The sequence below is a fragment of the Rutilus rutilus genome, assembly GCF_951802725.1.
Source record: "Rutilus rutilus genome assembly, chromosome: 20".
Classification (NCBI taxonomy): domain Eukaryota; kingdom Metazoa; phylum Chordata; class Actinopteri; order Cypriniformes; family Leuciscidae; genus Rutilus; species Rutilus rutilus.
In genome coordinates this window covers 5,603,439-5,626,572 of record NC_140225.1, presented here as the reverse complement: position 1 = coordinate 5,626,572, position 23,134 = coordinate 5,603,439, and the positions used below count along the sequence as shown (strand labels likewise).

Genomic DNA, 23,134 nt, shown 5'->3' with positions numbered 1-23,134 from the left:
AAAGGTTACTCCACACTGGTGCATAGTCTGTTCAGAAGAAAACATGCAAATACTTTCATCAAAGAGCATAAACTTTGTCCTGCTATCTAGACATAGATTCTATATTTGAGACACTGGTCAGTGTTGTATACTGAGGAGGTGTGTGTTTATTGAGTCATTTTTAGACATATAAAGCACTTTGGTCAACTTGTGTTGTTTTTTGATGGGTTCCACAAATAAATGTTGATTTTTTATTATTATTTTTTTAGCTAAAAAGTATATAATACACAATTGTATTTAAAATAGGATCACCCTTTATTTTAACACCCTTGTTACAGTGTAATCATACATTTAAGTACTGAGTGATATTAATTAACAACATGCACTTACTAGATAATTAGGGTTTGGTTTAGAGTTAGTTGCATGTAATTATGCATAATTCCCTGTTATTACTAGAGTAAGTACATGTAACATAACAAGGACACTGTATATATACATATGTTACATTTGTCCTGTTGGAGTACTCTTTTTTTGTATTACTGTAAAATGTTCCAAGTGTTTAATTGACGTGTCATCCGTCTCCACAGACGTCCACCACCGTGTGGGTGCGTATAATTGATGAAAATGACAACGCACCTGAGTTTCCGGAGGAAGAGTATGTGACGGAGCTCAGAGAGGGGCCAAACACTGTAGGAGCCATCATCGCCAGAGTTACTGCCATCGACCCTGACGAAGGTCTCAACGGAACCATCCGTTATGCCATCTCCAGGGGCAACCTGGCCCAGACGTTCCAGATCAATAGCATAACGGTGAGGCGCTCAGAGAGTGACGGACAGGAAGCAAGGACTTGTTTAGATACACTGATGCGTTTGGTGTTATTGGATTTTTTTTTTTTTTTTTCGCTGTTTGTATTTTTTCATTCTTAGAAATTCTTAGAAAACCTTGAAAATGTCAGGGAATTTGTATAACTTTATTTTAAAAACGTTACTGTTTGAAATGCAAGAAATTCTTTTTTCCTACCTCAGGTCCACGTAACCCAATCTGAATGGTCTGAATAGAAAATTTAAAAGAACAGTATTTATTTGAAATATAAATCTTTTTAACATTATAAATGTCTTAACTGTCATTTTTGATCAATTTAATGCATCCTTGCTAAATAAACATATCTTTAAAAAAAAACTTGATATCTCACAAATGACACTTGTTCTCTGAGAATGATCCTCTACTGCTGATCTGTTAATTGTGTGTTTGTGTGTGTTCACAGGGTCAGATAGTTGTCTTTAAGGAACTGGATTATGAGATCAGTAACGGTCACTATGTGCTGACGGTCACAGCCACAGATCAGTGTCCTATACCTCAGTTTAGACTGACCTCTAGCACCACAGTGAGTTCACGTCTGCTACACTTATAATCCTCACGATTCCTTTATATCACACTCACACACTGTCCTGTACCGCAGGTCCTGGTGAATGTGGTAGACGTGAACGATAACGCACCCATCTTCCCGAGTTCGTTCGAAGGTCCGTTTGATATCCCAGAGGGTCAGCCGGGCCCACGTGTCTGGACCGTTAAAGCCACGGATGCCGACTCTGGATCCAATGGAAAAGTGGAGTACAGCATCACTGCAGGGGACCTGAAAAGTGTGTGTGATGGACAGCTGATTCAGATCCAATCAGAAAAAGTATTAGTGTTGATATTTCTTGTGTTTTTTGTCTGCAGTAAAAATGTTTTTATTCCTTTCTTTCTGTCTCTCTTTATCCCAGATGAGTTTGTAATTTCCTCAGTTGAGGGAGAGTTGAGAGTGAGGAGAGATGTAGAGCTGGACAGAGAAACTATCGCCTATTACAACATCACCATTACTGCCAAAGATCTGGGAACGCCAGCGCTCAGCGCTACGGTATGCACCCTCACACACACACATCTGTTCATATTCTTCTACTACGCACAAAAACTTATGGTAAAGGACATACTTTTGATTATGTGGAAAGACAATATGCCTATTGGGACACAATAAATCGTTTTGACGCCACAAACCAAAAACGCTTTGCATTTGTGTTTGTAGTTCATCAAACTAAATTCATTACATTAAAATTCATTATTACTTTAGTTTGATGTTCATCATTTAAAAACGGCATCTTTGGCCATTAAGGCTGAATGATTGATCTAAATAGAACTAAAATCGCGATATGGCTTAGTGCAATAATCAAACCTCAAAAGCTGTGATGCGTGTTTTAGAGTGAATCACAGCTCTGAAGTTAGATGTTTAAAAATGAAGAAATTAAAACCGTTGTGCTGTAAAATAAAATAATTGATTATATTATTTTTTAAATACTTTTTACAGTAAAATTAATACTAATAATTAAGTTTTTATATTTTTAATAATTACAATTTTTTATTATTTTATAGTCATATTGATATAAATCACAAACTTCTTGGCCAAATTGTGCATCCCTACAAACGAGCACAGCCAACCTGGAGCTTTTTTTTTATCATTATCACAGAAAAATCACAATTAGATTTTTTCTCTGAAATTGTGCTATCTGCTATTTTCTTTTCCATTCTTCACTGCAGTTAAAAACATTGAAAGAAAATCTTCTTCTGTAGGCAATATTACATAATATTACCTATTACATGCACAGATACACAAAATCAACAGGAAAATTCTAATCTTGCATAATATTTAGTAATGGTTTATATTTGAATTAGTAAGCAGTGAATCACTTACTTGAGCTTTGGGTCATGACCGAAAGGACAAGATCCCGGATACAAGCGGCCAAAATGAGCTTTCTCCGCAGGGTGGCTGGGCGATCCCTTAGAGATAGGGTGAGAAGCTCGGTCACTCGGGAGGAGTTCAGAGTAGAGCCGCTGCTCCTCCACATCGAGAGGGGTCAGCTGAGGTGGCTCGGGCATCTTTTCCGGATGCCTCCTGGACGCCTTCCCGGGAAGGTGTTCCGGGCGCGTCCCACTGGGAGGAGACCCCGGGGAAGACCTAGGACACGCTGGAGAGACTATGTCTCCCGGCTGGCCTGGGAATGCCTCGGTGTCCCCCCGGAAGAGCTGGAGGAAGTGTCCAGGGAGAGGGAAGTCTGGGCATCTCTGCTTAGACTGCTGCCCCCGCGACCCGGCCCCGGATAAGCGGAAGAAGATGGATGGATGAATCACTTACATATTTCCCATAATTCATGTGGTGGTTTTGTTTTTCTGTATCAGGTGGTAGTGGGCATTCAGGTGTTGGACATTAATGATAACGACCCCATCCTGCTCAACTTACCGTATAACACCAGCGTGAGCGAGGGAGCAGCGATTTACACCTCCATCACTCAAGTGCAGGCGCAAGACTCTGACAACGGCCGCAACGCTCTCCTCACATACAGCATCACTGCCGGCAACACTGATGGAGCGTTCTACATTAATGAGACGGTAAGAGACAGAGGGATATGGGACAGAACAGCAGAGGGAAAGAATAAGAGAAGGAAATAGTAATGTAATAGTGAACACTGGAAAGACTGATGTGTTCTCTCCTCCAGTCAGGTGTGCTTCAGGTGAACAGGCCACTGGATAGAGAGAGAGTGGCTGAATACAGACTCACCATCACCGTCAAAGACAACCCTGACAACCCTCGCATTGCACGCAGGGTAAATGACATGACACAACACAGCATATCGGCTAAATATATGTTTCACAGACTGTGTGAATATCACGATCAGGTGAACACTGCAGTGAGATTTTTCACTCTGCTCAGGACTCAGATTTGTTGGTAGTTGCCGTGCTGGATGTGAATGACAACAGGCCCATCTTCACCCAGACCAGCTACAGGGGCGAAATCAGTGAAAACTCACTCACAGGTACCAAATGTTCTCTCTAACCACATCCTGATTATTAGGGTGTTAACACCGAACCTAAAGACACCGAAACTTAAGGTTATGGTTAATATGTTCACAACCTGATTGGTTGGCTTTTAGTACGTATATTTCGCGATGGAACTTACCGAACATCCAAACCAATGCTGTGTGCTGGGAAAAATGTGCTCGTTGTATGTGCGCACCTACATATGATGGTATTTTGACCAGCTGAGAACTCGTGAAGAGATTATAAAACAGGGTTTCTCAAACTCGGTCCTGGAGGGCCACTGTCCTGCACAGTTTAGCTCCAACCCTGATCAAACACACCTGAGCAAGCTAATCAATGTCTTCAGGATCACTAGACACTCACAGCTAGGTGTGTTTGATCAGGGTTGGAGCTAAACTGTGCAGGACAGTGGCCCTCCAGGACCGAGTTTGAGAAACCCTGTTATAAAATGTCAAAACAGCGGCAGAAGATCTGCTGTGAGGAGACGCGGTTCTGATGCCTGGGGCCAGTTGCATAAACATAGCCATTATGTTAAGACTGTGTCTTAAGAACTGGTATGATCAACTAGAAGTTAGTTAGGGGTAATCAGTCTTACTGTTCGGTGTCAAATTAGACCAATCTACGTTTTTATGTTACTGACTTTAAAAAGTTATTAACAGTTTTAAAGAATAAAATTGGATGACTAACTTGTAAGACTAGTCTTAACAGTTTATGCAACTGGCCACTGTACCGAACTGCAGAGGTGGGAGTAAGTCACACATGTGCAAGTCACAAGCAAGTCTCAAGTCTTCAACCTTCAAGTCTCAAGCAAGTCCAAGTCAATTTTGAGAAAAGCAAGTCAAGTCAAGTCAAGTCACTGCTTTATGTCAAGCAAGTCAAGTCAAGTCGTAGCTTGGGTCACAAGTCACTGGCAAGTCATACAAACGTTTGATGATTTCACTGAATTTATATATTAAAATAAGTTAAAACTACAGAAGTTGTGGACTATGGTTTTATTTGCAAAATTTTTTTTTTTTAAATATGCATTTCCACATACAGCTGAGTGGTTACTACAATAAAAATCTAATAAATAAATAAAATTTCAAACTACATAGCCTAAAATGTAAATGTAACTGAAATTAGGCCAACATTAAATCATGAAAAAATAAATATGCCTCAAACATTGCAGAAGACCATTAAAAGGTATTAAAACAATTCACAAAAAGTATAATGGTTCCTATGCCACCAAATGGTATTCTTCAAACTGGCATCCCCTTTATATAAGCTATATATATTTTAAATATGAAGTTAAATCCGCCTAGGCTAATTATAAAAATAACTCATACTAGGGCAATTTTTCCACCACATTTAGAATTTTGGGTGCATATATTAATTCTGCTGGCATTTTGCCCCCGACCCCCTGATAACATCTAACCCTGCTTTAAGAGAAACATAAAACATGACAAAACATTAACATTTTTTATGTTGTTTTTTGTCATTGGAAAGAACGACATATTTGGCTTTAAAGCATGATTGGAAAGAAATGTGGCAAATGTTATACAAAACATATGCCATCATTAATTATCATTTGAATATTGACAACATTAAGCTACATTTGAAAACATAATTGTGTATAAAGAGGCATGCTGTTTTGACCAATATTCTCTCTAGATTTAAAGATTTAGTTTTAAAGAAAGTCAAATTAACAAACAGGTTAAACAAGCCATAGCTTACTTTTAGACGTGGTGAATGAAGTTCGACTGTTCGAGGTTGTGATGGTCGTCCGATATCCCTTGCCAGTTATTATGCGTACAGCAAATCTTCTTGTATGAATATGGTAAATTTTAGTCTTTATATCCAACAAGAAACGATGCTGGGAGATGCCATGGGACAACGATGCCTTGTGTTTTTATATTTAGCGCGCTCAACGCGATGTGTTTTTTCTGTGCTTGTGCAGCGTCACGCAAACGCGCAGAATCTGATGACTGGCGTCAATGGTTCCGTTGCTTTCATTTTGTTCATCAATTGATGTTGCGATGATTTATATAAAAATGTATATCAAGTCATTCTCGAGTCATACAGTTCAAGTCAAGTCTCGAGTCATTGGATCTCAAGTCAAAGTCAAGTCGAGTCATTTTCTTAATTTAGTCAAGCAAGTCTCAAGTCCTTAAATTTGCGACTCGAGTCTGACTCGAGTCAAGTCATGTGACTCGAGTCCCCCATCTCTGCCGAACTGTAATGGGCAACATCGCGTCTTTGGTCCGTGTTGCGTTCATATTTCATTCAAACCGCACCAGAGTTGGTTTGAAAGTGGACCGAGACTCCACTATCCACTTTTTGGTGTGCACCAGGGTTCAGATGGCAGTTTTCACACTTATTCAAATGAACCGCACTAACAGAGCAGTCGCACCAGGGTTTGTTTTAATCAAAACAAACATGACAAGTGTGAGCACACTTTTAGAAATGCGTAGCGATTGCGTAGAGATTGTCTCTTCAAAGAGAGCTGTTTTTTTCCATTAATGATGAATTGACTTCAAAAGCAGCTCTACAGAAGATATTAGTGTCATCATCCAGCTCAATTCACTTCATGTTTTGTTCTCATCAGATAATGTCAGTGCAGTCAAAACAATAATATTTTACTAATTCAACACACTGAGGGGAAGTAAATACAGGATGAACAGGGATCATGGTCATGACTTATTAAACATCATCACCTCCCTCTCTCTGTGTGTATGTCCATCAGGCACCACAGTGTTGATCCTGAACGGCCCTGTTCTAGCAGAGGACAGAGACATTGGGGTGAATGCAGTGGTGAGGTATCGTCTCCTGGGAGCCAGAGTGGACCTCTTCTCTATAGACTCCCTCACAGGTCAGAAGTTCAGCACAGATGTTATGGGTTATGTTCATTTTGTTTTCCTCGAGGGTGTCCAAATGTTATTCAAAGCTCTTACATTTAATTCCCTTTAACATGCAGATACATTTATTTCTGCGGTGTCAGATATACATGATAACAGTCGCACAACTTCCTATACACCCACAGAGTTTCTTGTAATCAAGCACCCCTCCCACTTGTGACACATTGTCTTTCTCACCCCCTCTCTCTCTCTCTCTCTGTCTCCAGGGGTGGTATCAGTGCGTGGGGGTGCTGTTCTGGACCGGGAGGCTTTCTCTGTGCCGCGGGTGGAGCTGTTTCTGCTGGGGGAGGATGTGGGAGGTTTAAACAGCAGCGTTCCACTCACAATCACTATCCTCGACATCAACGACAACCCACCTGTTTTCAATCCATCCAGTTTCACAGTACGCCTACCAGAGAACAGCCCCACAGGTGAGAGAGACCGTATAAACTGATGGAGCTGGATTAACTGGTGGAGGAACTAGTTTGATCTGGTTTGTTGGTCCAATTTGCAGTATAATGGGAGTGGGAGTGTGTGTGATTGTTATTTATATAATAAATTATTTCATATTTATTTATCGTATTAAAGGGTTAGTTCACCCAAAATTATGTCATTAATGACTCACCCTCATGTCGTTCCAAGCCCGTAAGACCTCCGTTCATCTTCGGAACACAGTTTAAGATATTTTAGATTTAGTCCGAGAGCTTTCTCTCCCTCCATTGAAAATGTATGTACGGTATACTGTCCATGTCCAGAAAGGTAATAAAGACATGTGTACAAAGTAGTCCATGTGACTACAGTGCCTCAATCTTAAGTTTATCAAGCGACGAGAATACTTTTTGTGCGCAAAAAGTAAACAAAAATAACGACTTTATTCCACTATTCATTTCCTTCTGTCTGGGCCTCGAGTGAGTTCACGTAGTGGAATAGCGCAGTGCTTCTGTGTTGTACGTCACACGTAGGCTCACTATTGGCCGACGCTGGTCATGTGTGTGATGCGTGTGACGTACAACACAGAAGCGCTACGCTATTACACTACACTTCATTTTCATTTAAGTACTAAAAGTACTAAAATTACTAAAGCTAAAACTTAAATAAAATAAAATAAAGATTCCATTAAACATAAATGTCGTTTACACATTACATTTTTAATCATGATTAATTACAGAAAATTTTTTGTTTTAATCGATTGACTGCACTAAAAATTACTAAAACTTTAAATAAAATTGGAAGAGCCTCTGAAAACTATAAAAGCTAGTTCAAAATATTAGTATAATTGTATATACATAATACTAAAGTAACAATAAATAAATATCAGTGTCCTATTGATTTTAAATTAAATAAATAAATATATATATATATATATATATATATATATATATATATATATATATATATATATATATATATATATATATATATATATTAGGGCCGTGACATTAACGCGTTAATTTCGATTAATTAATCTGAGAAAAAATAACGCGTTAAAAAAAATAACGCAGATTAATCCATTCCGTATTGACCTTTGAACCTGGAGCCGTTCTAGCCACAATTCGACTGTAAAATGAAGGAGGGAGACGAGAACGCGCTGGCGCTGCCTGGATCATTGATTGGAACATTTACTTATAAAAAACAGCCGGCATTTCAACGTTGATTCACCGGTGAACGTAAGGGACCAAGGTCGAATTAATGTTGGATTATGTTTCGATTGTACAAAACGAATCAACGTTGAAATCGTGACGTTGTTTCATTGTTGATTTCGTGACGTTGTTTCACCGTCTCTTCTTTCAATATGGGTGAATAAAGATTGTATGTCGACGTTGTTGAACCAATGATGAATTATGCTTCGGTTTTGCAAATTGAATCAACGTTGATATCGTGACGTTGTTTCACCGCCTTACCTTTCATCATGGGATAATGAGTCATGACAATGCTGACTGAATTTGTGATTAACTGTACACTAAAATATTGTTAACTGTCAAATTACTTGAAGCAATGGCTTAATTAAACACATTTAATAAAAATATAACACATGCTCAAGATTGTAAAACAAGTTTTATTCTGAAAAAACAAAAGTCTAAAAATACTTTCTAAAACAGATGAAAAACATCTCAAACTTTAAATTTCAGCATTTTCGAAGTAATGTTAAAAACCTGTAAAGCAAGTGTAAATAATGTTTATAATTTAATGTTTAATATCAAATGTATAATTTAATAATGTTCAATAATTTAATAATGTTCAATTGTATTGTATTGATTATTTGCTAGGCACAATTATTTCAATGCTCACCCTTTGAACATTTGAACATTGTTTCAATAACATGTTCAACACAATTATTTTTAATTGATTGACAGCCCTGATTTATATGCAATTAAAATGCGATTAATTTCGATTAATTAATTACAAAGCCTCTAATTAATTAGATTAATTTTTTTAATCGAGTCCCGGCCCTAATATATATACATGCATACACACACACATACATTCTATTGTGTTAAAGGTGTGTTATGTGACGTTGTGTGTATTTTCAGGTGTGGTAGTAACGCAGCTCTCGGCGAGTGACGCTGACGCCGGCTCTAACGGTTGGTTGCAGTATCGGTTAGACACCGGCGCTCAAGACCGTTTCATCGTTGACGCTCTCTCTGGTGCGGTTCTGGTCGGCAATGCTACACTGGACCGAGAGGAACGTAGCTCGTACCGGCTGGTTGTCATAGCAACTGACCGAGGCACGCCCTCTCTCTCCGGGACAGCGACATTGTCTGTTGTTCTAGATGACATCAACGACTCGCGTCCTCGTTTCATTCGCCCTGTGCAGACGATCAGCGTCAACGAGTCAACTCCACCCGGAGAGGTCGTAGCTACGCTCACCGCCGAGGACCCTGATCTACGACCCCGTCTGGAGTATTACATCATCTCTGTGGAAGCAAAGGATGATGGGAATAATCCAGTGGATGGGCTGCAGCAGTCGTTTGGGATTGACTTTCACACAGGTGGACCACTTTATAAGACATCTTTGTTGCATAAGCTGCACTTTCAGCCCTCTAAGATGTCACATATAACTCTTCTTCTGGAATTTAGCAACTAAACACTACATTTTTATTAATAATCTATTTTCTACGTATAAAATGAACTCTGTTGTGCTCTGGTATTTGAATATTTGTGTCCATCTTCTCAGGGGCTGTGTTTGTACGAAACCCCTTGAACCGAGAGCTGGTTGCCACTTTTGAGATCATCGTTTCAGTGCATGACAACGCCAGTGATGTCATTGACATGTCAGTCAGTGTACCTAACGGTAAGAAAGATCTTTCTGTCTACTTTATTCTTTCTGTCTTTCTCTCTTTCCTGTTTTCTACTGTTATTTATCTATTTAAACCTTTCCTCCATTTAAGAATAGTTATATTGCAAACTTTTTTTCTTTTCTTGCTCCTATTGAAAGAACCAGCATGTGTTCAATCGACGTGTCCCCACCGGTCTTATTAACTAACTTGACCAGCAAAGTTAACCAGTTTTGCCAGAAAATCCTTGCTGGTAACTTTTGCCAGTTTGTCAGGTTTGCTAGTTTGTCAGGTTTGTCATGTTGTCTTTCCAATGGTTTCCATTATCTAGACCAGCATTAAACCAACCTGTGGATAATTATTTGCTGTTTCTCAAACTCATTTAAATTTGATTTCTCTCCACAGCCAAATTGACCATCAACGTGCTGGATGTGAATGACAACGCTCCTCGTTTTCGCCCTTTCGGGGTGGCGAACTTCTCCGAGAGGATTCTGGAGGGTGCTGTGGCTGGTACCACACTGCTGTCGGTGACGGCTGTTGATCCTGATAAAGGACCCAATGGACAGATCATCTACCAGCTCCTGCACCTGCCCCGTGGAGACTACATAAGACTTGAAGACCCATCTACAGGTTGCACATTTGCATTTCTGCAACATTTCTATTGACCAATCAGTGTTCTAACCCTAAACCCTCAAAGATTGAAATTAGAAATTTTATGAAACCACCTTACTGATTTAATTCCACCTCTAAACTATATCACGGATGTCTTTCGATATCACCGTCCACAGGTAAAATTGTGGCCAATCGGACGGTAGATTATGAACAAGTGCAGTGGTTAAACTTCACGGTGCGTGCTCAGGACTATGGCTCACCTCCTCGCTTCGCTGAACTTCCTGTCTATCTACGCATCGTTGATGTCAACGACAACAACCCAGTCTTTCAACAACCTTTATATCAGGTACATCAGCACAGACTAGAGAATCAGGCTACTACTTCCCAGTTGCATTCAGGAAGCATTATAATAACTCCTACAGTGGAGTCAAACAGTCTGAGACTTTAGTGAAACTGCTTCTGTGTTGCTTTTTGATAACTTTTTAATTACTAATTATATTATGAATTGTTAGTATTAAGTATGACCAATGTCACTGATTTGCTAGAACTAGAAATGGTGCAGAAAATGCTGATTCTGCATTTTATGTCATGCTTCATATTTTTTAGAAATGGTATTTTAAATCTTTTCATTATTGTTGTAGACTGTAGGACCCCACTGTATTTGAAAACTATGTTAAAATATTTCTGTGTAAAAAGTAAAGAAAGTATGGTTTCCACAAAAATATTAAACAGCACAACTGTTTTCAACATTGATAACAATAAGAAATGTTCCTTGTGCAGCAAATCAGTAACCCGAATGATTTCTGATCATGTATCACTGCTGCTGAAAATTCAGCATCTAAAATAAAATATATTAAAAATAGAAAACAGTTATTTTTAATAGTAGTAATGTTTCAGATTTTTTATCAAATAAATGCAACTTTGGTGAGCATACAATAAGACACTTTTAAACCAAAGTATTTGTCTATGTGTGTACAGAAGTCAATTTTTGAGGATGTTGCACTCGGCACCATTATTGTGAGCGTGAGTGCGACAGATGCAGACTCTGGCCTGTTTTCTGTCATCGAATACGGGCTAGTTGATGGAGAGGGCAAGTTTGGCATCACACCCACTACGGTAAGTGTGTTGGTGTGAAAACAAAGCAAAGACAAAAAGAAATGTCATGTATAATGTTTTATATTCAATATTGATGTCCTTTGTTATCAGGGTGACATCTACGTCCTGTCTGCCCTGGACAGAGAGACCAAAGACCGCTACACTCTCACAGCCTATGCCAGAGACAACCCTGGCGGCAGCCCCAACAACCGCAGAGAAAACTCAGTCCAGGTGTGGATGAGCTCCAAAAAATATGAAATTGAGCCCATTTGATTGCATCTAAAATCATTTGAATGCACTTCACATCACAATTATGACTTCCAAACACGAAAATAGAAACTTGGTTCTGACTCGATCTAGATCTAGATCTGGCTCATTCAGGCACAACCAGATTAATCTGTGTCATCCTCTCTGTATGGAATCAACATTCAAACAACCTGTTCTGCAAAACTGCTAAGACCAGTTGACCACAGGCACATAAAAGAAAAACCAAACATGGATAAAATGATTTGAGCAAGAGAGACCGTGACGCAGACAAGGCGGAGTGCACTTCACTTCCAGTTCCTGTTTAAGAAGGATATGAAGAGAGCATCAGCTGTACAAATGAAGTTTCACAAGATGTAAAGATCGTGGGTTGGCCGAGCGTTCAGCCCACACTTCCTCTATTCACTCTGATGGTACGAGGAAGTGGGAAGTATAGAAGCAAAACAAGCAGAAAATTAAAATATCATCAGCTGGTGCAAAGTACAATACAAACATTGCATAATACTTAGGAATTATGTAAAGCCCCAAATGCAAGTATAATGCACCAAATCAGCCTTGGTCAGTCCAGTTGTGCAGTAACTTTTTGGGAACTGCATCATCATTATTCTTTGCATATGTTTGAAATCAAATTGTTGCTTTGCTGTATCCCCAACCAGTGTTTAGATATCAAACTCTCTTGCACATGTTTGCATGTGCAAGTTTCAGTTTCATGTGAGCAGTTTTGCATGAGCTGACCTCAGATACTTGGCAAAACAAACAAAACAGTTTTGTTGTGGTACTCCACCTTTAACACCTCTGTATCAGATCTCTGAACTTATGTTTCTGTATCTCTCAGGTGCAGCTGACAGTGATGGATGTAAATGACTTCCGTCCACGTTTCTCAGAAAGAGTCTTCACCACTAGTGTGTTTGAGAACGAGCCGGTTGGGACGTCGGTGATCACACTGAAGGCCACTGACCTCGATGAGGGCGAGAATGCATTACTTACCTACAGTCTACAGGGCCCTGGAGCGGGTACAACACACACTGGCATACAGAAATACACACACATGGGTTGCGCAATTGGCTCTCTTTTAATTAGTGAGCTAGAGTTTGCCCACCGGATGTTGAAATGGAACTTGAATTGGAATGACAGAAAGAGGAAATTAACACATTAGTCCAAGACACCAACCAACTGAGCAAGAGTAGATCACTTCTTAGATGTTCCAACAAGACACATAAAATGTTCAAATTACAGTGTCCCTTCTTGTTTTCTACCTTTTTTTTATTTTTTTCATTCTCAAGTATTTCAGCAGACAATTCATTTAACAGAGGATTTTCAAAAAAGTCAGTTACAAAACAAAGAAATTTAAGAATTACAGAGAATTTGACCCCCCCCCCCCCCCCCCCCCCCCCCACACACACATACACACACACACATCACCCCACATATCACCCCACATCACCCCACATCAACAGGAAGGGTATACTTAACATAACAAGCATCTGAATAGATATGCATCTACACAACCGCTGCATGCATATACATACATACACTCACATACATATATATATATATATATATATATATATATATGCACACGCACACATACTGTACATGTATACACACACACCCATTTATACACATCAAAATATACATATACACATAGAAAAACAAAAATTAATTAATTAATTAAATAGAAAAAAAATATATATAAGCATAAAAAAAAAAAAAAAAAAGGTAGTTGTTTTCTACCTTGATAACAATGCAATTCAAATTCAGGAAATGAATTGGAAAGTAAAAGCAGTACAGTACAACTACAGCGTTTGATATTGTTGCTGATCTCTCTCTTTTACAGATGCGTTCTCTCTGGATCCTGACACTGGGCTGATTCGCTCCCTGCGGTTACTGCAGAGTTTTGAGAGGTTTAATCTGACTATGGTGGCGACCGATCATGGCAGACCTCCCCTCTGGGGCACCGCCAGTCTTCAGATCACCGTCATAGATGTCAATGACAACAGGCCTGTCTTTGTGCGGCCTGCCAATGGCACTATCATGCATATACTAGAGGTGTGTTACGGTGAAAAAAACAATCACTCATTATGTTTATTACTAAAGCATATTGTCATTTCATTATGTTTCCATCCACCTATTTTTATTCAAATTTTATTCTAAAAATGCACACAATTGAGGCGGATACATTTTTTTATCTGATAAGAAGACATGCTCAGAAACTATAATGGAAACACATTTACTGAATAAATCCTTTTATGCGCAACAAAAAGCTTACGTGGCTTTGCCTCAACAGAGGATGTGATTGGATAAATGGATAATTTAATTGCACAGCATCTCAAATATTGGTTTGATTATTCTAAAATGCCTGAGCCAAAGTCTTTCATCAGAATGATTTGGTATAATGACCTCTCAGAAGAGTCTCACAAGATCACGCTCCCAAACACCAAGCATCCGAACGCAAGATAAAATGACGCCGATTATTGAGTTTCGTCTGTGCGCTCTGAGACGCAAGTCATTTCTGATGTAGGAAAAAAGAGCAACAGTGGCTTCCACCGATTGCAGCAACTTTCATTTTATTACAAATATTTTTTGCCAATTTCCCAGGATTTGACAGATTTGTTCTCTTGAAAACATGGGATGGAAACGCTGCTTTATTCGCAAATGTTTTATTGTGCATAATGTAAATTTGCGACTTTGGATGGAAACAGTATTGTAATTCAAGGTTCCTCACTCATCTTACTAAGTACAACTCAACCACTTTGATGTGTTCTCAGCTATTCCTTCTTTTGCCTTTGTCATTGTCTTTCTCACATCCCAAGGTACATCATAGGAATATACTTTACATCTGACAGCCAGACTGAAAAGATCATGTTGCTAAAAAGAGTGTGTCAAATTTAATTGTGGAGCCCAAGTGTTGAAAACGAGCCCAGTGTCTCAGAGGTGTTAGCCATAGTGTCAGATAGAATTTCGAGTAAACTTCGTAAGTTCCTTTTAAAGTAAGTGCAATTTTCAAGATAATCTTTAAAACCTACACACTGTGGTGCATCCGAAATAGCATACTGTCTAAGTAGGTACTACATTTGAATTTGAACTTACGTTGTGACCGTTTAAAAAGTATGTTCTATATAGTATGAATATGGGTACTACGAATGAAATTCGGATACACTACATCCTCCATGTTGTTACTGTCACGTGCATGGGCGTCAGTTTGGTTTGAAATGTGCTGGGGACAGAGACGCATTCGGAAGTGCATTTTCGGAAGTGTATTTTCAGAAGTGCTGGGTACAATGACGCATTCATTTTTTTTCTCTCTTTCGCGCAGGTTATGTTTTGAAAGACGATGTCCTGTAGCTCAGGCACGGCCCCACTTTTCAAGAGGCCCACCCAAAACTTTCAAAAAAAAAAAAAAAAAAAAAATATTTTAGGCTACTATATTCTAATTTTGTCAATAATTATAAAAAAAAAATCGCCAATAAGCTCATAATTTGTGCTAAAATAGTGTTTAGTTTTAAAAAACCATTTTAAAAAGCTGGTTATATTTTGATGTTTCTGCACAAGTTCAGCAGACAGTGAGGTTCGGGTTTGTTCCGATCAGAGCTTGTGAGTGGAGAGCGCATTTCTGAATATTCCGCTCCGCTCGTTCATTCCGCAGGGTCGCCTGCTCAACCCAGATGTCCTGTTGCCTAGCTGGTTCGAAAATATGTGGAATAAGGGCTGCGTCCAACTAAAAGTTTTTTTTCTAGTCGACTAGTAGGCTAGTTGTTCATTTAAGTCATTCGTGGACAAATCGCCCCTTTATATTAATTTAATTACTTATATAGCCTACAGGATAATGAGCTTACGTAATATAGCCGCACTCAAGCGCACGACCGCACGCATAAAGCTTGCCACAAAGAACCGGTAAATGTAATGATTATGAATGCGTCTAAATGTGTCTAAATACGCTGTGAATGTGAATGTGCATTATACGCTGAGTTTCGGTTCATTTATGAGACGAACTCCAGTTCACTCGCCGGCGCCTCCATGTCGTGATTCTGCTATATTTACTTCTTATTTATTAGCCTAAATCCAGGCAATTGGTTCATGAAACATTGATTAAAATTAAGATATAATTAATACAAAACGAAATTCACTTTAAAGAAAGGCAGCTGTTCTGTTTGAGGTCTCTGTGAAAGTTTTAAAGCAGTCTTTTAGTGCCGCTTTCAGAGCGCTCACGTCCGTAACCAGGAACTGACACGATGTTTTTTCCCTCATAAATGCGAACACGGAAAATAAAATAAAATGAATATTATAATGTTTTTTTTGTTGGGTCAGACAATGATTACCAAATTTCTCTCTCATATTGCTCCTCACAACCACTGAAAACGGTCAAAAAAATCGAACCAAAAGTCAAATTAATATGGACGGAAGTTAAAAGTGGTGGGTACAAAATGACTCATGATGAAATCTGGTGGGTACGCGTCCCCCCCGTCCCCCCCGAAATCGACGCCTATGGTCACGTGACCTACCAGTGTCAGTTACGTCGCTTCACTATCATTCATAAATCCTCTCCCGTGGCCTCATGGGATATAAAAGTGTCCATCAGATGCACACTCCAGAATCTCGGAAACTCCTGTTTTTTGAATACTATGTATTTGGACATGTTACTCTTTTGGTGCATTGTTTTTCGCATACTACATAGTAGGGAAGTATTCAATTTCAGGTGCTGCGTTGGATTAGACTGAAAAGTACTAAACAGACCTTTTTATGCATCAAACTAAAAATATAAATTAAGAGATTCCCTGCTTGTGATTTGACAAAAATCTATACAGGGATGAGTTCTGTCACATGGAGGTCTGCTGTATTTGATGCCCCATATCTGGATTGTGAGAGATTGGATGACCTATATTTGGCATGTATAGACATGTATGAGTGAGCATTCTCTCATGTTTTGTGTGTGTGGATGCAGGAACAGCCTCCTGGGCTGGTGGTGTATGAAGTGTTCGCCACAGACGAGGATGAGGGGGTGAATGGAGAGGTCCGCTACAGCTTCCTTCAGACTGGAGCCGGAAACAGAGACTGGGAGAACTTCCATATTGATGCAGTGACAGGAGTGATCACCACTGCGGTTAAACTGGACAGAGAGAAACAAGCCCTGTACAGCGTGAGTCTTTCTTTTTTAAACAAGGCCACTGAAAAAGATGCATTTTAATGACACAATTCAGGACACAATTCAAAATAAAAGATAAATGAAAACTGGTCATGAATGGTACAATAACTATTTAAATCTCTGTATTTGTGTGTAGCTTGTTGTGGTGGCGTATGACCTTGGACAGCCCGTCCCATATGAGACCATGCAGCCGCTACAGGTGGCTCTGTCTGACATCGATGACAATGAACCCGTCTTCCTTAAACCGCCGGTAATGTTTTGAGTACTGTTTTTTTTTTTCTCCAAAGATCACATATATTACTCTATTTTTTAAGTACAGACTGTAGGCCAGTTTAGGTGCAGTAAGCGATTTCTAAGAAATTCTGTTGAAAGCAGATCGGACCGAGCACCACAACACACTTGTAGCCAATCAGCAGTAGGGGGCGTGTCCACTCATGATGGGGGAGGAGAGAGAGTGAGAAAGAGGAAAGACTGTAGAAAGAGAGATGGCTGAGAGACATTACAAAAGAGAAAAGGTCAGAGGAATATCACTGGAAAAAGAAGGGTTATGATCAGGCAAGAGTTTTAGGACCCGCGTTAATATTAGAAAGGCTTTCCAGCGTTGGAGAGACCTAAGTGGGAAGACCTGAAAACGGATACAGAGATTGCATTGATTCTTCTCCATACCTGAGTAACATTGGTTTTGCTGTTTCTCAGAACTGAGATAGGCTGTTGTTGTAATGTTAGCTGTAGTAACAGGACAGTTTTTAGTGTCACTGTCTGGAGCTGCTGTGCTGCTGGCGACTAACAACCAACTCTTGCTCTTGTGTACTGTATGTTCATTTTTTGTTCTTCCTTGTCGTTTGTTCATCATCTTTGCTTTATTTTTCGTTGCATTGCATGTTCGTGCATTTTGGGGGCAGAGGGGTGTGTTTGTTTCAAATATCAGCAGTACTCAGTTATTGCTTAATGCACCTTTAAGAACTTTTACGTCATGAAATGTGATGTTTGGAAATTTTCTTACCACTTATTGCTTAAGTCTTGACTTCTGTCTGTTGCGTGCATTTCAGAGAGGAAGTTTGCCGTATCAGTCTGTGTCAGTACCGGAGCACTCGTCTCCTGGGACTGTTGTGGGTAATGTGACGGGTGCAGTCGATGCAGACGAGGGCTCTAATGCTATCGTCTACTATTTCATCGCAGGTGCGGACACAACGTTAAAGCACAAAAATGAACCCCTGTAGATGCACTTGCATCATTACACCATGCTTATCCAATGTTAGGCTCCATTCAGGCAGTAGAAAAGGAATTTTGGATCATCTGCAATGCCTGAATTAACATGTATCTGACAGTAATCTCTCTGCCGAATATATTAATGAAAGAATATACATGAAGGTCAGTGAACCTAGGTCTCAAACGAACACTTTTACTTAACTACTGGGAGTCAAGACTCTTTCTTCATAGAACATTTCCGCCTGCAGTTGCCAATAAATTCCTCAGTTTGCACAATTTCATTGCAACAGCAGAAGTTGCTGAAATTCAGATTTCTGAGAAACTTCACTTGTAAACTTAGCAAAACAATGACTATGTTCAAAATAGAACACTAACCTACTACTCTTACTATGTCTGCAGTATATAGTATGTATGCCATGTACAGTATGCAAAATATCTGTATGCACTGGATACTCAGATGACCTACTGTAGTACATTTGTTAAACTATGTGCAATACAATAAAGCTTACTGTGCTGAATACTATCCTTCAATCCAGTGTGCTTGACATGACAAGTGGACAAAATCATAGCAATGATTTTTAATATCTTTATTAATTCATTATTTGATCAAACTGCCATTAAGATATTTTTGCACATTTGATAGTTTAGCAAAAGCTTTTTACTATTTAAAAGAATAGTAGGCCATGTGAAGTGTATACTGCACAGAATTCAGTATTCACTTCATACACAGCCAGTGTAAACGTTCCATTAACTGCATTACTAATGTTCTTCTCTAGGAGGCAATACCGAAGGAAACTTTGTAATGAGTGTGGCCGGGGTTTTACGTGTCAAAAAAGATCTGGATCGGGAAGAAATCCCAATGTATTCCATAATCGTTAAAGCTTCCAGTAACCGAAGCTGGACTCTTCTGAGAAGTCAAAGGTCACAGCGGGCCCAAATACTTGACCCGAGCCGTGATCCCACATTACAGGAAGTAAGAATCTTCCTTGAGGACATCAACGACCAGTCTCCAAGATTCACAAAGCTGGAGTACACTGCAGGTAACAGATTTGTTTTATTTTGATAATATTTTCACGTTTTTTCTTTTCTTTATTTAATTATTTTGATGTTAATAATTAATCTGTATGTATTATTTTATTTCAGTTTTCTGAGCACTGTTTTTAGATTGACTTAATTTTGGGCTTTAAATATTGTATTTGTATTTTTATTATTATTATTATTATTATGGTAGCACTTTATTTTACAGTCCTGTTCCCCCATGTACAATCCTATTACCCAGTTATTGTAATAACTTAAAATCTCATTAAAAGCATAAAAAGAAACCAAGACCTTCATATAACAAAACTAAAAATATATATTATTTATTATATAAATAATATTTGCATTCATTTCATATTATTATTGTTATATAAATTATATTTTAATATAAAGCAACCCCTGAGACAATCCCTATGGTATGTCCTAATTTATATATCTAGTAAACGTGTGTATGTGTAAGCTTACTTGTCTCTCTCTCTCTCTACCAGGTGTGGCTGCAGATGCTAAAGTTGGCTCTGATCTGATCCGGGTTCAAGCGATTGATAATGACATCGGCAACAACAGTCTTGTTCTTTATCACATTCTGTCCATCCGCTACATCAAACTGCATTCCAATGACTCTGAAGACATGGGCAACGTCTTCATCATCGGTCGGTGTGCTCTACACATTCTTCACATTTCTGTTGAAATGAATGGCATTTATTGGTGTTCGTTTTTGTGACTTTTCTTTCTTTTCAGGTGAGACTGATGGAATCATCCGTACGTTTGACCTGTTCATGGCGTATGATCCGGGTTATTTTGTGGTGGAGGTGCTGGCGAGAGATCTGGCAGGACACAGTGACGTGGCTCTGGTGGGCATTTACATTCTGAGAGATGACCAGCGGGTGAAAATCGTCATTAATGAGATACCGGAGCGTGTCCGGCTGTTTCAGGAGGAGTTTATAAACCTGCTCTCAAACATCACGGGAGCCATAGTCAACACTGATGACGTACAGGTATATGTATGTTCGTTCTCTCATTATTCATATTGTGAGAAATAAGATTACTCGCCAATCTGTGCAAAGTTATATCCGATATTTCTCCTGTCATGGCCATGCAAATGAGTTAATTCAGATATTTCATTCCCATAGTTTCATGTGGATAAGAAGGGAAGAGTGAACTTTGCTCAAACTGATGTTCTGATTCATGTGGTCAACAAGCAGACGAACCGTATTCTGGATGTGGAAAAGTAAGAGTTATACCAAACATAACCAGTGCATGTCAATTAGTTGTAAAAGCAATTAAATCAAATATTATTTGTATAATAAATGGTTTAATAAATAGTATTAAATAATGGTTTAAATATTATTTTGTTGCATGGTCACATTAAAATTTCTTGAAACTTTTTACGTCAGCGTTATCTTTTTTTAATGATTTTAATGAGATTTTGTGGCTGTTTTTAGATTTTAGGTTTTTTTACCCTTGATCAAGATCCTGACTTTCATTTCTGCACTATGACAATCCATCAAAAAAATATTTTGTATTGCATGTTCAAAACTTAGATGAACTAAACAAAAAGTAAAAAAGAAATAAATGTTTTGTTGTGTACTTCCATAGTAACATCCAAATACAGTGATGACTTATTGCCTTGGAATAGTCTCATCCACAGTTACTTTGATCCATTGAGGACGATTGATTCACTGAATTGATTTATTGGTTTTCAGGGTGATTCAAATGATCGATGAGAACATGGAGCAGTTGAGGAATCTGTTTAGAAACTACAACGTTTTGGACGTTCAGCCTGCCGTGACTGCACGCGCACCTGATGACCTCACCACCTTACAGGTGTGTGTGTGTGTGTATTTGTATTCAGTGTATTTTCTGTGTCAAGAATACATTATATCCCGAACGAACACCTCTTTATCTCTTCCAGATGGCCATTATCATCTTGGCAGTTTTGCTCTTCCTTGCTGCCATGTTGTTTATCCTGATGAACTGGTATTACCGCACAGTGTGAGTATTTTAAGAACAGATTATGTCATGTATTACATTCTTAATGAACTGAGATTAGTCAGAGCTCCTGACAATTTTTTTTATTTTTTTAAAGATGCATTAGATTCTCATAGAAAGAAGGAACACATAAGATCCTCTTCTGCCACTTGGCATGTTCACTCACTTCCTGTTGAGATACCTCATGTTATCTGTGGTTCTATTATAAGCATTCAAGTTTTTTGTCTGTGTTTTAAACAGGCACAAAAGGAAGCTGAAGGCAATTGTTGCCGGCTCCACAGGTAAAATGCTGGGAATGTCCCATCCCTCCGATTGGAGGAAGCAGAGACTAATCCTCACACATGTTGAAGTTGGACAAACATGGCTTTGTGTTAGTGTTGTTGTTATTGTACTCTCTCTATATCTGCAGGAAATCAGGGGTTGATGGATATTCTGGATATGCCCAACACTAACAAGTACACGTTTGAAGGGTGAGTCAGCGATAGAACGATGTTGGTGATATGAGCCTTTTTGTATAGCCGCTTTTCCTACCATCAGGCTAAACCGCTCTCGTTGCTTAACCATTCCGTTCCGCGCCGATCCGGTACAGCCATTACAGATATGGTTTCATTTTCCACTGTGTGGCTGATAACGGAGGTCTTTGGAATGTAATACAAATCCGTCAGTCTTTGCATTGGTAACACAAGAGTTTACAGATGGTATGAGAAGTAAATAGCGACTGCGTTATGGAGGATGATCATGTATTTTTTACATTTTATTATTAACTATTTACTTATTTACTTCGCAAAATAGCACGCTTGGCCTGCTACAGAGAAATGACCAATCCTGAGTGTCGACGTCACTTCAATCATTCTACCAGCACAGTTCAGCATGGTTAGACAACTTTGCTGAGAATATACACTCACCTAAAGGATTATTAGGAACACCTGTTCAATTTCTCATTAATGCAATTATCTAATCAACCAATCACGTGGCAGTTGCTTCAATGCATTTAGGGGTGTGGTCCTGGTCAAGACAATCTCCTGAACTCCAAACTGAATGTCAGAATGGGAAAGAAAGGTGATTTAAGCAATTTTGAGCGTGGCATGGTTGTTGGTGCCAGACAGGCCGGTCTGAGTATTTCACAATCTGCTCAGTTACTGGGATTTTCACGCACAACCATTTCTAGGGTTTACAAAGAATGGTGTGAAAAGGGAAAAACATCCCGTATGCGGCAGCCCCAGTCCCTGTGGGCGAAAATGCCTTGTTGATGCTAGAGGTCAGAGGAGAATGGGCCGACTGATTCAAGCTGATAGAAGAGCAACTTTGACTGAAATAACCACTCGTTACAACCGAGGTATGCAGCAAAGCATTTGTGAAGCCACAACACGCACAACCTTGAGGCGGATGGGCTACAACAGCAGAAGACCCCACCGGGTACCACTCATCTCCACTACAAATAGGAAAAAGAGGCTACAGTTTGCACGAGCTCACCAAAATTGGACAGTTGAAGACTGGAAAAATGTTGCCTGGTCTGATGAGTCTCGATTTCTGTTGAGACATTCAGATGGTAGAGTCAGAATTTGGCGTAAACAGAATGAGAACATGGATCCATCATGCCTTGTTACCACTGTGCAGGCTGGTGGTGGTGTAATGGTGTGGGGGATGTTTGCTTTGCACACTTTAGGCCCCTTAGTGCCAATTGGGCATCGTTTAAATGCCACGGCCTACCTGAGCATTGTTTCTGACCATGTCCATCCCTTTATGACCACCATGTACCCATCCTCTGATGGCTACTTCCAGCAGGATAGTGCACCATGTCACAAAGC

General features: G+C 39.3%; 1 protein-coding gene across 1 annotated transcript in view; it reads left to right on the top strand.

Annotated features, from left to right (window-relative positions):
* The window catches only part of cdh23 (cadherin-related 23), a gene marked incomplete at its 5' end in the record, with an annotated part of 91,874 nt that overhangs the window by 63,429 nt on the left and 5,311 nt on the right, over positions 1–23,134 (top strand). The window contains 28 exons of the mRNA XM_084392210.1: positions 567–788; positions 1,244–1,363; positions 1,439–1,619; positions 1,743–1,876; positions 3,190–3,399; positions 3,507–3,614; positions 3,722–3,824; positions 6,551–6,676; positions 6,929–7,132; positions 9,233–9,691; positions 9,877–9,993; positions 10,382–10,606; positions 10,765–10,934; positions 11,567–11,704; positions 11,795–11,914; positions 12,783–12,960; positions 13,785–13,996; positions 16,890–17,084; positions 17,227–17,340; positions 18,140–18,269; positions 19,076–19,339; positions 19,826–19,987; positions 20,076–20,332; positions 20,468–20,565; positions 21,041–21,161; positions 21,250–21,329; positions 21,567–21,607; positions 21,736–21,796. Of these exons, the coding sequence (XP_084248336.1) occupies positions 567–788; positions 1,244–1,363; positions 1,439–1,619; positions 1,743–1,876; positions 3,190–3,399; positions 3,507–3,614; positions 3,722–3,824; positions 6,551–6,676; positions 6,929–7,132; positions 9,233–9,691; positions 9,877–9,993; positions 10,382–10,606; positions 10,765–10,934; positions 11,567–11,704; positions 11,795–11,914; positions 12,783–12,960; positions 13,785–13,996; positions 16,890–17,084; positions 17,227–17,340; positions 18,140–18,269; positions 19,076–19,339; positions 19,826–19,987; positions 20,076–20,332; positions 20,468–20,565; positions 21,041–21,161; positions 21,250–21,329; positions 21,567–21,607; positions 21,736–21,796 (4,550 nt within the window). The remainder of the gene's footprint in view (positions 1–566; positions 789–1,243; positions 1,364–1,438; positions 1,620–1,742; positions 1,877–3,189; positions 3,400–3,506; positions 3,615–3,721; positions 3,825–6,550; positions 6,677–6,928; positions 7,133–9,232; positions 9,692–9,876; positions 9,994–10,381; positions 10,607–10,764; positions 10,935–11,566; positions 11,705–11,794; positions 11,915–12,782; positions 12,961–13,784; positions 13,997–16,889; positions 17,085–17,226; positions 17,341–18,139; positions 18,270–19,075; positions 19,340–19,825; positions 19,988–20,075; positions 20,333–20,467; positions 20,566–21,040; positions 21,162–21,249; positions 21,330–21,566; positions 21,608–21,735; positions 21,797–23,134) is intronic.